This window comes from Pseudopipra pipra, chromosome 2, assembly GCF_036250125.1.
Source record: "Pseudopipra pipra isolate bDixPip1 chromosome 2, bDixPip1.hap1, whole genome shotgun sequence".
Lineage (NCBI taxonomy): Eukaryota > Metazoa > Chordata > Aves > Passeriformes > Pipridae > Pseudopipra > Pseudopipra pipra.
The window spans coordinates 59135002-59151181 of record NC_087550.1 but is presented as its reverse complement, the minus strand read 5'-3'; the positions used below and the strand labels follow the sequence as shown (position 1 = coordinate 59151181).

General features: G+C 39.0%; 1 protein-coding gene across 1 annotated transcript in view; it reads left to right on the top strand.

Moving 5' to 3' along the window:
- The first annotated feature begins 1570 nt into the window (after nt 1–1570).
- Nucleotides 1571–16180, top strand: part of SUGT1 (SGT1 homolog, MIS12 kinetochore complex assembly cochaperone) — a 28900-nt gene continuing 14290 nt past the window's right edge. Inside the window, exons 1-10 of the mRNA XM_064645631.1 lie at nt 1571–1711; nt 1790–1835; nt 5253–5343; nt 6035–6104; nt 6437–6507; nt 10811–10864; nt 12464–12480; nt 13499–13533; nt 14111–14207; nt 15219–15326. Coding sequence (XP_064501701.1) covers nt 1665–1711; nt 1790–1835; nt 5253–5343; nt 6035–6104; nt 6437–6507; nt 10811–10864; nt 12464–12480; nt 13499–13533; nt 14111–14207; nt 15219–15326 — 636 coding nt within the window. The 5' untranslated portion in view covers nt 1571–1664. The remainder of the gene's footprint in view (nt 1712–1789; nt 1836–5252; nt 5344–6034; nt 6105–6436; nt 6508–10810; nt 10865–12463; nt 12481–13498; nt 13534–14110; nt 14208–15218; nt 15327–16180) is intronic.

Below are 16180 nucleotides of genomic sequence, written 5' to 3'. Positions count from 1 at the left end.
GCCCCACATTGGGAATTTGAGCCACTCCTCCTTTATCACAGCTGCCTTTGTGGCAGCAGCCAAACAAAACACGCCAGTGCAAACCCCAGCCGCTTCTGAGTCAGAAATTAATAAAATTGAGGTCGCAGTTCTTCCCTGCACATGTGTGAGGCTGCAGAGGAGAAAAAGGCACTTTTTTATCTCTGAGGCATTTCAGAAGAGGGAGCTGGGGGAGGATGAGGATGGAGGCCTCAGGCTACTTTTGGGAAGCCCTGTCCACCATCCAGACACACTCCTGTTGTCCTGAAGGTGGGCTGGATACCCAGTGTGCAGCATCAGTTCACACACTGAGGCAAGGTATTTCTGGTTTTTATTCTGGTTTATGCAAAGCAGGGAGGTAGATGGTAACCCACAAGAGGCTGGCTCTCTGCTTATCAAAACTTCACACTAATTACAAATTTTAACAAACAAAGGTATCAGCATTCATTGGTTACAGATTATGCAACTTTTTCATTAATTAGTACTCTAACTTCTATTGCTAGTTGTATTTTAAGCTGTGCCAGGAGAGTTTTAGGTTGGACATCAGGAAGTTTCTTTGCAGAAGGGGTGATTAGACATTGGAATTGGCTGCCAGGGGAGGTGATGGAGTCGCCATCCCTGGAGGTGTTTAAGGAAAGACTGGACGTGGCATTCAGTGCCATGGTATAGTTGACATGGCGGTGTTGGGTCACAGGTTGCACTCAATGATCTCAGAGGTCTTTTCCCACCTAATTGATTCTGTGATCTCTTGCTTCTCATGCTAATCAGTCCACAGGCACAGTTCTTCCCCCCATTTGAGTCTGGGATCCGTTTCAAGTAGGTGCTCAATGGGTCAGTGGTTGCTATCTCCCACTGCCGGAATGGCCTTTCCCCCAGTTACTGCCCAGCCCTGCTGACTGGACTCCTGGGGCCTCTTGTCCAGACAGTCCATTCCCCTTGAAATTGTCTTCGCTTTTCCTTTAAAACAAAAGATTAGACAAGCATATGATGCTCACAATGCAACTGCTTAATCATAACTGGACCAGCTACAGCTATCGATTAACAACTAAAAAAAATAAATTGCAAGATTTGTCTTGAGGGGCTCAGCATAAAAGAGGAGGGGCAGACATTGATCTCTGCGGTGACCAGTGACAGAACCGAGGGAATGGCCTGAAGTTGTGTTCAGGGGATGTTTAGGTTGGATATTAGAAAAAGGTTCTTCACACAGAGGGTGACTGGGTGCTGGAACAGCCTCCCCAAGGAAGTGGTCACAGCACCAAGCCTGACAGAGTTCAAGAAGCGTTTGGATGATACTCTCAGGCACATGGTGTGACTCATGGGGATGGTCCTGTGCAGGGCCAGGAGTTGGGCTCGATGATCCTTGGGGGGCCTTTCCCACGCAGCATGTTCTGCGACTCTGTGATCGCTCCGGCAAGGAAGGGGCCGCCGAGCGCCGCCAGGGCAGGAAGGGGCGGGCGGCCAGGGCTGAGGGAGAGGCCTCTCCTCCCGGCGCTGCCGTCGCTCCGTGTCCGGGCAGGGGCGGTGCTCCGGGCGGGGCTGCGGGGCCGCTTCCTCCTCCCGTCCCGGCAGCCCCCGCGCGGCGCGGCCTTGGCGGTTCCGTGCGACGAGGGCGCCGCGGCGGCTCCAGAAGTTTCCCGGGGGCGGCAATGGAGGAGGAGGAGGCGGGAGCGGGGTCGGGAGCGGCCCCTCGGCGGTGAGCGCCCACCCCGCCCCACCCGGCCTCCCCCGCGGCCCCGCCGAGCCCGCTCACGGCGTTGTGTTTCCTTGGCAGGTTCTCGGACCGGGACGTCGACCGGGACCCGGGGGCGGCGGCGCAGGTGAGGGCCGGGCCGGGCCGGGGGGGCTCCCTGAGAGCCTGGCTCAGGGGAGGTCTGGCTGCGGGGGTGCCCAGCGCCGTCCTGTCACGGTACCTCTGTGGCAGAGAAGGAGGCGGGGGGGAAAGCAAGACAAACCAACTTTCTCTTTCGTGTAGGTAGGTGGTAGCTCACATAACTACATCAATTGCGATTTGTGGTTTAAAAAGCCCCAAGCTTTTTGGAGAAATGTATTCTGTCTTAGTTTTTATTCTGCCCTGGTCTGTTTTTTCCTTTCCCTACGTTTAGCGGGGGCCAGGACTGATTTTCATTTCATCTCGGCATAAAAAAATAATTTTTTTACGGTGAGAAGGATCACTCACCAGAACAACCTCCCAGCGAACGTGATGGAGTCCACATCACTGGAGGTTTTCGACACACCAATGGACAGGCTGTTGGATACCCTTCTCTAGGCTGCCTTTCCCATGAAGGGTTAGATGAGATGGTCCTTTGAGATCCCTTACAAGCTGACCTGTTCTATGATTTTGCCTGTTAACGTGTTTTAATGTGCTTTCTAGGGTTATTTTTACTTAAAGCAGATGGTTAATGGGAAGACAGAACTGGAGGGTGGACAAATATTTCTATTTAAGTGCTTGGAAGGGGAGAGGATGTAAATGGTTAGTTTTGCTTGAATAGAGTAGGTAATAGGACTCTAAGATGATACTGAATTATCTTTCCCCAAAGAAAATGGTATGCTAAACTTTTCAATTCTTTGGAGTTTACCCTGTAACTTCTAAAAGTTTTTCAAAAGATAAATTACATCTAAAAAACTGGGCTTGAAATCACCAAATATATATGGCATAATAAAACTAATTCAAGACCTTAAAAAAAAAGAAAAAAAAGTTTTATATGGTGTGGTGAAAAACACCCACCAAAACAAGCAAATCAAAAATCCCTGACACCAAAAGGTCTTCAGAAGTATTAAAGAATATTGACAGAATATGCATTTGTATTGTTTCCTATATTAACATAGTTGTTTTACTTTTCAGTTCTTTGTACATTCAGTGCTTCAGAACATTATGTAACACATTGTGTAGGCATTATTTAATATCTGTCAGTGTCTTCTAAAATTTTTATACCAGTGTCTTCTAAAATTCCGTTGCCTTTTTTAAAACTCCTGAATTGAGTAGGCAGGTGGTGCTTGGTAGTCTCTGAGATGGTTAATCCCATAGTTCAGTGTAGCATTTTGCTGACTTACAAGCTTGGATCTACAGGTGGTATGCCATGCTTGCATGGTCTTAGATGAGGTCTTCTAATTCATGTCCTTAGTATTTCTAATCTGGGAGATGATTCTGTATAAGTGCTGCTGTGTAATGCTTCCCTACCTTGCTAGACTTGTGTCCAGTTGGCCTGGCATTTCTGCACTGTCTCTAGGATTTTTGATTCCTTTAGTTCCTGGAGAGCATCCCTTGGTTTTCTGCACCTGCATCTGATGCAAGTGCAGGATCATCATCCTTTTTTTAATACTGTCTGAATGATAAAGCTTTGAACTCATCAATGACCTTTTTTTCATTGTAAGCTGAAAAAGTAGATTGCTGTGTGGAGTCAGAAAGAATCTTTAATTCATATAAACTCTTTATCATTTAGCATGAAGGGACTTGAAAGTTCCCAATGTGTTTAGAAATAGATTTGCAATTTGGTGACATGGTAAGGGCCTTTAGAGTCAAAATATGCAGAAAACACATACTTGAGTGTGAGGACAAAGTCTGAGCTTGTTGCTGATGTCCATAATCTGGACTTTCTGGTGCTAGTCAAGTATTATTTGGCTTCTCAAATAGGTTATAGGAGTTAGTTATTCTGTGCATGTGTCTGAGTGAGATGAGGTGACTTACTGATAAAAAGCCAACAAAGAGACTAGTTTCACACTGTTGGCTTTGGTTTGCTTTGCTTTTCTGGGCCTAGTTCAGTAGGAGAATCCATTCATGTGTTGCTGGCTCTAATCAATGCTTCTGTCATCAACAAAAACCACAGGGAATAATGTTTGGAGGGAGAGGTGATCTGTCATAGAAGTGACTCTGCTTGTGAATGTGCCTGCAATGTTCAGTGTCAGACTCAGACCCTGCTTGGTTTTGAGTGTCAAAAGTGCTTCACCTCTCAGCATAATATGAACTAATTTTAATATGTGAGTTTCCTTATGTCCCTCCCATGTGAAATAGCTATAGCCATGAGTATTTCTGTAATGACAACTGCTGTTGAATGACTTTAAATCTTAGGAGGGCATCAGTTACAATTGTCTTCTGCCTGCCACTTTCTTCAGAGATCCCCCCCAAGGATTTAGATTTATGTGCTGCATCTATATATAGGTTTGTGTATCTTAACACTGGTAAGAACTCATGCTAGGGCTAAAAGAAGCTGTTCTGGCCACTTAACTCCTAGTTGGCATGAACAGTTTATGTGACATCTGTTAAACAGAAAAAAATACTGATCTGAACTAGAACTAAGGCAAGTCCTCCTTCTCTTCTTTTTTCTCTGGCTTGGTGGGACAGAGTTTTGGCAGCTGTGCTGTATGAATATTTATGCAGGTTTAAAGCTTGTATCTTAGCTACATTCATACTTGCTAGATTCCAAGTAGAAGTCTGAGTAGAAGTCAAGTTAGCAAACAAAGTTGCTGTACTGTAGCAATGTACTGTAGTGGCTTTGGAAGACTTACTGTCTTCTAGCAAAGAGGAAGAACTTCTCTGAGCAATAAGGAGAGAATTGGAGGTGGTCTTTCCAGGTGTGTGCTGTCACTGTGATGTTACTCTATGTGCAAAAGTCATGAACTTTTCTCATAGAGAACAAAGTATAATTGTTTCAATTCATGTATCCAGTGATTTCTTCTAGCAAGGGACTACTTTATGCTTATTTCCCTTGTGCAACAATATATCCTCTGAGGCCTGTGCTCCCTCAGTCTTTTGTTCTCCTGCTTTTATGCTCAGCATTTGAAACAATCTCTTATGCTCAATAATATGTTACGTGGTATTTCATTGTTACAGTGCTTTGAGCATGTTATCCCCGCACAAGTGTTCTGACATAGTGTATTGACTTCCAAATTTCTAATACTGCACTGCTCTCTCAAATCCAGTGGACCTGCTGAGAATTGTAGGAAGGTCTTTGGAATACAAAGGGTCATCTCTGTGTGAGATTTCACGTTTAAAGCATTTGAAAGTCCTGTTTCCTTCTCAATAGGAAACAGGCTGCTTGAATTTGGTATAATTGGCAGGTTGCTTGTACTTCAAGCTCTGATGTTTAAGCTTTGTGGCTGAGAACTAAGCAACAGGTAAACAAATGCCAGTTAGGATGTTATCATCTGAAATGTCTCATAGTTGACAGAATTTGGTGTTGTTTTTATGGGGACTTCTGAGGTACCACTTAATTTTTTATTGCCATGTGTGTTTACAGGAACTGACAACAGCTTTGGAAAAGAATCCAGATGATGCTGAATGTTACTGTCAACGAGCTTATGCTCATATTCTTCTACAGAAATATGCTGGTAACATCTTCAGACAACACTAAGAATCCTCTTACCAAGTGTATTATAACACGTTCTTTACAGAAGATGTCTTCAATCTGAAGCCAAATACAGTAATGAAAGAAAGTGTTATCTGTAACTTAATATGATGCTTTTACAGTTAGTACATAATTTTGTAGTTTGATTTGTTTCAGCAAAACTTTCAATTATTTGGGTACTCCAGGGTCCCAGCTTTCTGTTTGATTTCAGCCTACTATTATCTTGGCAGCTTTTTTTAAGTAGACTTTTTAGGCAGTTTTCAAGATTTGTGTTCTAAGTGTCTTCCATCGTTATGTTCTTGGTAGAGAATGAATCCTGTCATGGTAGGAAAGTGATAAGTGAATAATGCCTCGTAAAAAGATTAGCTGAATAAGGTTTGCTTTGTTTTTTCTTTCCAGTAAAAACCAAACAAACAGATTCACAATCTGGATCTAAGTAGAGGATTTCACTAAATGAAAGTCATGCTACGTCTTACATAAGAGCTCTGCAACTGCATGAAGGGTTCATCCATAGCAGTTGTGACTAGATTTAATTCAAATGGTGTGATTTGTGTACAATCCAAGAAAGCTAACATAGTACAACCTGAAAAAAATTCACTGCTAAAAGACTGACAATTTGCTGCTTTTTATAACATTATTATTATATTTCTCAACATTAAACTGACTTTCAACAGATGCAGTTGCAGATGCAAAGAGGAGCCTAGAACTCAACCCAAATAATGCTGTAGCGTTCCTTAGAAAAGGGTATGTATCATTTTTTGTACTTTGTGAATATTGTGATAATCTGTAGGTCAATACTAGTGTTTGGATTATGGTTCTGTACAAGCTTTTTGCAACACTGTGAATAAATTTACTGCCCTGCTGCTTGCAGCCCATCTGTAATAAAGCAGTGGTTATGCAAAGCCATTTAGTTTGAGGTGGTTATCTAAACACCCTCACCATTTCAAAACCACACCTCTTGGGTGATTTAAATTCTTACATGTGTCATTTTAACCAATACAGCACACCATATATAGAACGTGTATTAGACTGAAAAGTAATTACCATTTTCTTATGTTTTTCTTTATTCTTGTCAGGTTAGGTGAATATCATATGAAAAACTATGCATCTGCTTTAGAGTCTTTCAGAGAGGGACAGAGGTTGGACAGTAAGTATTAAAATTTCTTGTGTGTACAGTACTCTTTGCTTATGAGAAAAAAATGGGTAATGTATTAGACTAAAGTGAAGAGTAAGGATTTTCTTTTTTAAAGGCTAATGAATTAGATATCTGACCTTTGGGAACATTTATGCAGTCACTGCATTAAAGTGTTAAACTGTTTAAAGATGTGTGTCAAAGTTCTTAGCAATTAGTGTATGATTTCTTTCTTTCTTTATAAAATGGGGAGTGTTTTCCTACTTCTTGGAGGCCTTGCAAAAAAATGGTGGCAATGGTGTAATATTAAGTGTTATAGTAAAGCTTCTGAACAGAGCAAGCTCCTTATATATACCTGAAATTTCTTAAACAATTTGATATGACAGTCGTTAGAAAGAATGTGTAACTTGGTGGCTGCTCAAACTGGCAAAATGGATTTTTACCTCACATTACATACCTCTTAATTACAGAAGCATATTGATTATATCTCTTTTTTTCTTAAAGTGTTGACTCCCCAGCTGGACTTGGGCCCTTTTTAGTTTGGGAACAATTAGAGTTTTTTTTAAAACCTGACTTTATAAGCAGGAAAGGAATAGTTTAAAACAGAAAGCTTTGGTAGAAGACATGGGAAAGCACAAAATAAAGCAATTGCAAGATGGTCGTGGCTCTCTTCTCTTTCCTCCTATCCCCCACTGTAAATAAAACCCTCATTCCATTCCTTCTCTTCCAAACAGCAAGAGGAAATGGTGAAAAAAAAAAGGCACTTTGAAAGGTTACACAGAGTGAAGCACTAATCTGATAAGCCTTGTCATGGTCTCAGATCTTCTAATGTGTTGTCTGATCTGTAATAGTGGCTGGGACATGAAGGCTTAGCAAAAAGTTAATTACTTTGCCTCTCCCATATAAGTGATCTTGATCCTCTGACTTAAAAGTGGAGTTTCATGGAAGTGCAAGTTAATTTGTGCTTGATGCCAAATGATCATTCTCCCTACTATTTGTGCTTGCTTAGCCTCTTTCAATGCATAAGTCTGCTGAAACCTACTATTTTTGAAGTATTTTCCCCCTGGATAAATGTGTTGAAATGGCCCAATAAAGGGTCTAAGTGCCAGCAGAAGTGAAGTGGCAGAGCATTGTTGGAGCAGTGGGAGTGGTGGTGGAAAGGGAATGTGGTGGAATTGCAGCAAGTCTTAGCTGTCAGTTTAGGCTGCTCTGAGTTAGGAGTTAGAAATAAGAAATTTCATTAAGTTCTTTCTGTTTTGGTAGTGTGGATAACTAGGTAGTCTCCACTAGTTTGTTCAGTAGAGAGACAAGTTTGTCTTTGCAGTCAAGTTCTCTATTTAGTATCTTTCCATGAAGGAAGTAATTCCTTCCAGTGACTTTCGTAGCTTTCCTTACTTGATAGGTAACTTTTCATACACCTCCGAACTCATCACTGGTGGATTTTGTTGAATGACTACTCTTTATTTTTTCATAGTCTTGCCTCACCCTAGGCAACCAATATGAATTTAAGATTTTTATGTGCGTAGATAACCTCACATCCTACTTACGTTATAGGGCACAACAGCACACAGAACTGCAAGTGTCTTTTTACCTGATAAGTCAGTGAATACCAAGATCCTCTTGGCTAATCCAGAATCTCTGAAATACAGCACAATATCTTGCTGTGTTAAATTGCTTGACCTCTACCTGTTTTCATTTATTTTGCCATTCTTTTGTTCCTTCCTTGGTTGAAATGTTTTTGAAGCTTCTTATCAGTTCCTGATTGCTTTCACATCCGAAGATAGTTTCTGCTGTGCTTCCTGTATCTCATTACAAGATTCTGTGAGATGAGGAGTCTTCTGAAGGCCTTTTTAAAATTACAGACTTAGTTGATTCTCTTCCATATACTGCCTAATTTGCTGGCAAGTTTGTCAGCAACAGAATTTGCCTTTGTGGAATGCTTGATGGATGCCAGGTGAAAACAGTTGTGACCTTAGACATTTTGGCAACAGAATTAACTTCCGGCTAGTGCAGAATGAACAAAGGACAGAGGGAAAATTTACCGCATATTGCTAAGCAGTTGATAAAGAGAGAAGACTTTAGCTGTTACTGCCTTGGGAAGAATTGCTGTGTTGGGGAATTCTTAGCTGGCAAATCTGGTTTCTTTACCACACAAGGGGCAGAAGTACACTGGTAGACATTTCTGTTTCTTGCTGATGTAGGGACTGTTTTACATCTTAGTCTGGAATGCTAACAATGAAGAGCTTTCTACTTGTGTAGGACTGACAAGCCCAAGAGTATCACAACAAGCTTCCCATTACCCACCTACAGGGATATTGAAATAGGACCTGATATGATGAGTGGTGGAATGTGCAATGTTTCTTTATTTTATAAAATAACATTAGAAAGCAATATTCCTTTCCCTCAATGATGCAACTAGATGCATGTGGATTTTTGGAGTTCATACTGCCTTAGATAGAAGGAGTGTAATCTGTTGCTCCTTAATATGTTGTGTGGATTTAGGACAATTATACTCAAATTCTCTGGGTTTTGTTTTTTTTTTTTGTTGTGACCACCCTGTGAATTTAGTAAAGGTGGAATGGGTCAACTTTTTAAAGTAACTTCTTAGTAGGTACTTTTCTTGTTTTCTAAGAATTAGTAGATTTTCAGTAAGTGAAGACACAATTAGGTTTTCTGAGCTAGAATTATTAATAGAAATTACTGGTAAGTTCTTTGGGAGGATAATGCATTTATAAAGAAAAAAATTCATTTGCGTCAAATTATAAAATGTGCCAGGATGCAGGGGAAGAGGCAGTGGCTGGTGAGTAGGATCCTCTTCAGAAAACAGGGAAGATATGGTGGACTTTTCTTTTTAAGTTTGTGTCACATAGTGATCTTAGGCCATAGTTAAAAAGAGAATTCCTCACCTGCTGCTGAAAGAGGCCAGACCAGTGGAAACTTGACTAGGTTTCTCTTTGCTTAGGCTCCTGAACCTGCTTAATTTCGCTTTTGATTAATAAGCTTTGTTCCCCACTGCAAAACTTGGAAGTCTTTTTAAGTTATGGGTGCTAAATTTTGAAAATATTGATCAATTTAGGTTACAGGGGAGCTCTGGAGCTCATAGAATTCCATGCTATGGCCAAAAGCAGTATTAACTTGGAACTTGTATGTGTTTGCTTGGGTCCTTCTACCATTGTTTTCCAAGTATCTCCAAGACCAAAGATTCCACAGTCTCTTTGGGCAACCTGCTTCAGTGTTTCACCACTCTTTTAGTAAAAAAACTTTTAAGATGTCTCGTGGGATGGCAGAAGAAAAGGGAAGAGGAAATGGCTTGAGGAGTGAGTGGGTAGCAATTTTATGACCTCAGGTGCATCTCGAAATTTATGTACCTTTTTATATTTGAAGGAGTTGGGGTGCATACTTCGCATAAATGCAGTGGAGTCAGATTTGGTGTTACATCCGTGTTTGTTGGGAACTCTTTGTTGACCTTCTTCAAGTCCTTTGCTGGATAGTTCCAGTGTGAAATCCCTCAGTGTGAATTCTCTCTGTTGTAAAAAGAGAGGGAGTTAAGCTATTCTTAGTAGTTGGTCAGTAATGTTGCCACTTTTTTACTTTCTTGACTGTGAAAGATTTTTCTAGGAATTTTGATGAAGTAAGATGGTTGCTCTGTTGTTACACTGCTACCTTTTTAGCTGCTTTCCATTGAATTCATTTCTGTCTGAGGAGCTTGCTTCCTAGAATATCAAGGTCTTCCTAAGCTTCCGGGATTTTGATTCATAGGGTAGAATTGGCACCTGTGTATTTCTTAAAACTTTCTGAAACTTTATTTGTGTTTGTTTGTATGAAACCATCTGGAGAAAATACTTGGTGTTTGTGAAAACTAGCGGAACTTTGGGTTGTCCCCAGAACAGACTATCTCTTCTGACATTTCTCTAGAGAGGAAGTGTGTGACTGTTTGAAAAAATAGTTTGAAGAAAAATGTGTAAAAACTGTACTTCTTGCTTTCTAAGCAGTTACACAGGGTTGAACAGGCTGGAAAGCAATAGCATATGAGGGTCAGTTATTTAGACAAAATCTAATGTCCTACAAATTAATTTGAATTTAATTAAATATAATTAAATAGTGGAGCTGTGCAAAAATACTTTATTTAAACTCTGTCACTGAAGTGGCGGAGGTTACAAGAAGATAATAGGAAATACTACTTTTTTTAGTAAATTGATGCAATTTGGTGCAAGTTTGGGATGGATTTGTTCTAGTTGGCAATTGAGAAGAACTTTTCTTCATACAGTACATGGAGTGCTTGAAGAGTTTTAACGTTACTGTGTTTGATCTCTTCTAGATGTAGATGATACCTTTACTATTTGGATTAAAAGATGTGAAGAAACATTAAACGGTAAGAAAAAACACATTTACTTCATAAGGGATTTGATTTGCCCTGTGCTTTGAAGCTGTGTCATGTTTTTCAAAGATTCACCAGTTTCCTCTTACTTAAAATAATGTTTTTTTAAAAAAATCCCACTCAGAGCACTTGTGTACTTCAGATTTAGAGGAACATTAATATTAGGTTTTTAGTGTAATAATTAACTGTGACAGGGGAGTACCTGGAGTTCAGACAATCATAATTAATTTTAACTTACCTTCATACACAACTGCAAACTAATTTCAACTGTAGAAGCGTGTGTCACCTTGCTGTCTAAAAACTGACATCAAAATAAATTTTCAAGTCTTACAGAATATAAACTTGGAAAGAGGTGGAAATTTGGTCTCTTATCTGTGGTAGTCACTGAGTGTGAGTATAGTTTCCTTTCATACCATCTTTCAGACAGACACCCCTGACAACTTATCCACGGTGCTTAAACTGTGGATTTTAATGAGATAGAACAGAGTGACCGATGCAGTTTTTTTCCTCTGCCTGTTGTGACTTTCCCTCCTCTTTGTGGTGCACACTGGAGAACAGGACAGTAAAACAAGTTCGTGTCAACCTGTTCACTAAAAACCAAATAAAGCAGAACCCTTTTGTGTTGCATAGGAATGAAAAAATTCTGCTTTGTGAGATATTTTTACCAAGTTTAATTTTATTTGGAGAAATTAGTTAAGTGATTTGGCATGCACAGTCTTACTTGTAAAGAGTTATCTTGGGTGACAGCTTTCTCTGCCCTCTCAAGGGTGTTATCCTGAATATTCACTGTCTTGTCTTTTTTGAGCCATTTTCTTAATTCTCTGATACACTAGCAAAACAAAACCAAACCACCAACAAAACAACAACTCTGATTTTTTTCATTACAGCTTAATATTCCTTTTTTTTGATCTTTCTCTCTTTTTGGCAGCGTGCGTTATAAACAAGCAAAGAGAAAGTTTGTTTCTTTTCAAACATTTAATCTGAAGTTTAAATTTTTAAATTTTAAAAATTTTAAATTTAAATTTTTAGGAACAAATATTTAGAAGAGGGCTACTGAGCTATAGTTTAGATGCAAGTATTACAATATATATTTTAGGTCATACAAGTGAATTTCTCTGCCAAATTTTCATCTCATTCCTCAGTGAAGTTTGCCTAGCATGACATAGAAATTTGATGAGAACTTTGTGCTCGCCCTATAGATGGATGGGTGATAAGCCTAGTGCAGACTCTCAGAAAGTGATTTTTTTTTTTTAAAACTCATGTTTGCTGTGATGTTGCTTTGATTAAAAAAGGTCTGTATTGGCTTCTGGTAAGTGAGGAAAAGTAATGGAAATTTTGTTCATTCAGTTAATCAGAACATGCTTTATCTTAGAGTTGTTCCTTTACTCAAGTTGCTGATTGAAGTCTGGTTAAAAAGTAGAGTGTCATAAAAGCACAGTACTAGAGGTAGAACTGACATGTTTTTAAGTCTTCTACTGTTGCGACTGGAGTAAAGGCAGGATGTCTGGAGTAACTGAAGAAAGCTACAATAAGATTATGCCTCATAAGTTCAATATGTCTCTTTCTGAAAGTGCAACTCTTTTCTTTCTGCAGCATCACAGACAGATTTGGTAAGATGTTTTCCTTAATATGTTTATTATCTCGATTTCTTTGTTAAGCTAAAACATACTTTTGTGCTTCAGTGGTTTTCCAGGCATTAAAAATGATCTTTTTTTATTGTATGCAATTCTAAATATTTAATTTTTCTTCTAAACATGAGTGCTTTTATTTGAGACTCAGGTTGGAAAATTTGAACCCTGAAAACCCTTAGGAATGGCATACAAATCTGGCAATTACTGTATGTTTATTGAGTTAAATTTTAACTTTCTGGCTTTCCGTCTGAGGCCTAATTTACAAATTAACCAGCTCATGGTATCGGTACTAACTTAATTGGGATTGTTAGAAAGTAACTTTATTTTTCTCAAAGCTTGAACGTGGGTTGTGGAGGCTTTTCTTCTGCTATAATGTGCTCAGCTTTCGGGGGTTTCTTTATTGGAAGTATTCATAAGAAATGTTAACATTGACCTCTCCTTTTGTTTTTTCTTGAGACAAAAAAAAGAAAGGCAGTTTGCATTGGGTGTTCTTCCCCCTCTTTAATAGTTACTTATATTTTTTATATTTTAAGAATAGGGTGGAGAAAGCGTACAGAAAACATGGTGATTGTATGTAATGACAAATCTCAGAGTTAAAAGGTTTTTATGTTTAAAGGTTGGACCTTGAGCTCTTAGACCTATTTCAGGTTTCCTTCATGATTTATAGATTAACAGCCTAGTCACTATATGTTTTTCAGGTATACATCTTATCCAGGAAGAAGGGAGTTAAAGATGAACTTAACTATTTTTAAAATGACTGACCAATATATTCTGAGTTACAGATTGACATATTAAATGTAAATTGAAACTTTTTTAATCTGGCATAAATGGCTAGGAGAGTAGTGAAGAGCTTCACCTGTAAGTTAATGGTCATACAAAAATCAAGAAAAGGGGAGCAGTTGATATGAAAATTATTTGTGTCTTTGAAAAGTACTTCATGGTATATTTTCACTTACACTGATGTAACTTTCTTTCCAACTGAATATGCTTCAAGTAGAATATGCAGCAGCAACCTCTGCCACCAAAGATCAAGTAAGTTGACTTCAGCTTTACCATGAGATTTAAAATAATTGACATATAACTGCTCTTTGGCTTGGGGATTGGAGAAGCAAGATAATGACTGTAGAAATTTTTTGGGGATAACTTTAAAAACATGGCAGTCTAAGTGAAGTCTTTCTCAGTGTCATCACTTTTGTTCAGACTGAATGGTACTTTCAGGAGAGTTAAACCTCACTGGATAGAGGGCAGTAGCATTCTGGCTTCTGTTTCTAATTCTCATGCTGAGCTTAATTCAAAGCCTGTCCCATTGTGCCTAGTGTGGGTAATGTTTTTAAGATCCTGAACTAAAAAGTGTATTCAATTTATAGAAGCCAAACATTGGTTAAGAAAGTGATCTAATTTTGATAATGCTGCTTAATTTAAAAGTTACTTGTTCTTTAACTAGTTATCTTGTCAATTTTGCAACTGCTTTTTCAGAGGAAGGGGAAGAAATCTTCCTTTATATGTCTTCTCTCACCCATTAACAACCTACATGAGGTACTGCTGCAGGTTTTGCTATTCATCTGTTTAGCTCTTTGCAGTCAGTTTTTCCCTTTTTTTCTTTTTTTAGATATGACTGGTACCAAACAGAATCTCAAGTAATTGTGACTATAATGGTCAAGAATGCGCAGAAGGATGACGTCAGTGTGCAGTTTTCGGAGAAAGAGGTGATTTGTATTGGTTATTGATATTTATCCCTGAATTGCCTAAGATGTAGTACTTAAACCAGTGAACATTATGTGCTGTAGTAGCATGAAAAGAATGGTATGGTACGGATGGTCTTCTCTCTGAGCTTGTTTTGTGTACAGTTAAACTGTATTTGTGCATGTGCCCCGTCAAGTGAACCTGGATCAGTGTCACAGCAGTGTCCATAGGACTGATACACAAGCAGTAGTGTGCTGTGCATGCTGTAGAGGGAACATCTGCTTTTCAGCTGCCTCTGCGTTGGGGGGGATAGAAGAAAAAGTGGTCTGGACTTAAATGTTAGAGTACACATGCATCTGGAGTGGCAACAGACAGATGAGGTATTCTAAAAATAGGTATAAATGAGTAATATCTTGTTTTAGGATGATTATAGAAAAAGAATGAACATTGGTCCGTGGGATTTTTTTGCTTTTGACATCACTAAAATTGTTCATAGCAGCAAAATATGTATTTTAAGGAAGTGCAGTAATCTCTTCAATGAAATACCATATGTTGTACCAATGAAGTTCGTGTTTAATTTAGCTGAGAATACTGAAGAGTTAGGTTCTTAACTAAGTTGATACTTCATGAACTGCTAGAAATAGTTGTTATTATCTGCTTTAGGTTCTTAAAATTGTGTGAGCACTTGCCATGTAGTTTACATATATTAGAAGAGAAGTTGCAGATTGTTTTCATGTTCCACTATTAACATATTGATACTTCATTTGCTGAATAATTGTTTCCCCAAAGAGCACAAATCAAGCTGACAAGGTAACAGGGGTTGTGAATACTTGTGGCAAGAAGTAAAATTTCCTGTTCATTTTCTACTATATTTTAGAAACAACATGTCAAATAATGCAGTAATTTAATGACATCACCTGAAATTATGTTAATTTAATCACTTGATGATAATCTTGGTGCCAAATGACAGTCCTTTACTTGAAAATGGAACTGCTGCCAAAGATGACCTGATATGTTTTTTTAACTTTTAACAGGTGAATGCATCAGTGAGACTTCCATCAGGCGAAAGCTTCAACTTAAAGCTTGATCTTCTTCATTCTGTAGTGCCAGAGCAAAGTACATTTAAAGTGCTTTCAACAAAGGTAAGCTTCTTAAAGTGTAAATTATCTCTTTGACTGTTCTGATTTTGAGATAGTTTCTGCTCCATCTCTCTGCAATAGTTATAATATCTTGCTTTTCATATAGGAGTGCTTTTTCTTTCTTCAAGGTGCCTTTCAGGTAGTGAGAGGCTTTCTAAACTTGTGCAAATATCAGAAGTAGTAATATGACGGTGCTTATTGAAGTGCAAATGATGGAGTTATGCTGAGGATTCTTTCACTTGTTGCTGTAGAAAGAAGACTGTGATCTTCATGATTAAAATAGAGGTATTAGGAAAGTATGAATGCCTTTTTGCAAAACTTTCAGGAGACAGTATTGCCTTGTGAACCACTGTTACCTTTTGGTGCCCAAGAAATAAAAGTCAGACTTTGAAAATTTCAGTGTTGAAATAGTTCTTTACGCTTTTATGACTTCTTCCTGGTAAAGGTTAACCATGAGATTAAGTGCTCATGGCTTTTCAAGAGAGTGCATTCCATGCTGTTGGTGGAAATAGTACATGCTTGGAGACACTTGAAACTTGCATGGTATGAGGGAATGCTTCTGTCTCAGCATCCTGTTTGTTCTGTATTACCAGTATAGAAAAATCAGAAACAGTCAGTGGTCTGGCATAGCATTTATTCTTGGCATAACCGATAGACAGATATGTGCTTTATCCACTGACCCAAGCCTCAATCCCTGGTGCTGGAATGTGATGTTGATTCTTCCCCTGTGTTTCCGTAGTGGTTCTGCAGAGCTTATGGAAATTCTCTTGTGTACTCGTGTTCCATTTTACCTGTTTCCTTCTCAGAAAGGTACCTATAATAGTTCTTGCATCATTTCAGGGACAAGGGACTTGAAG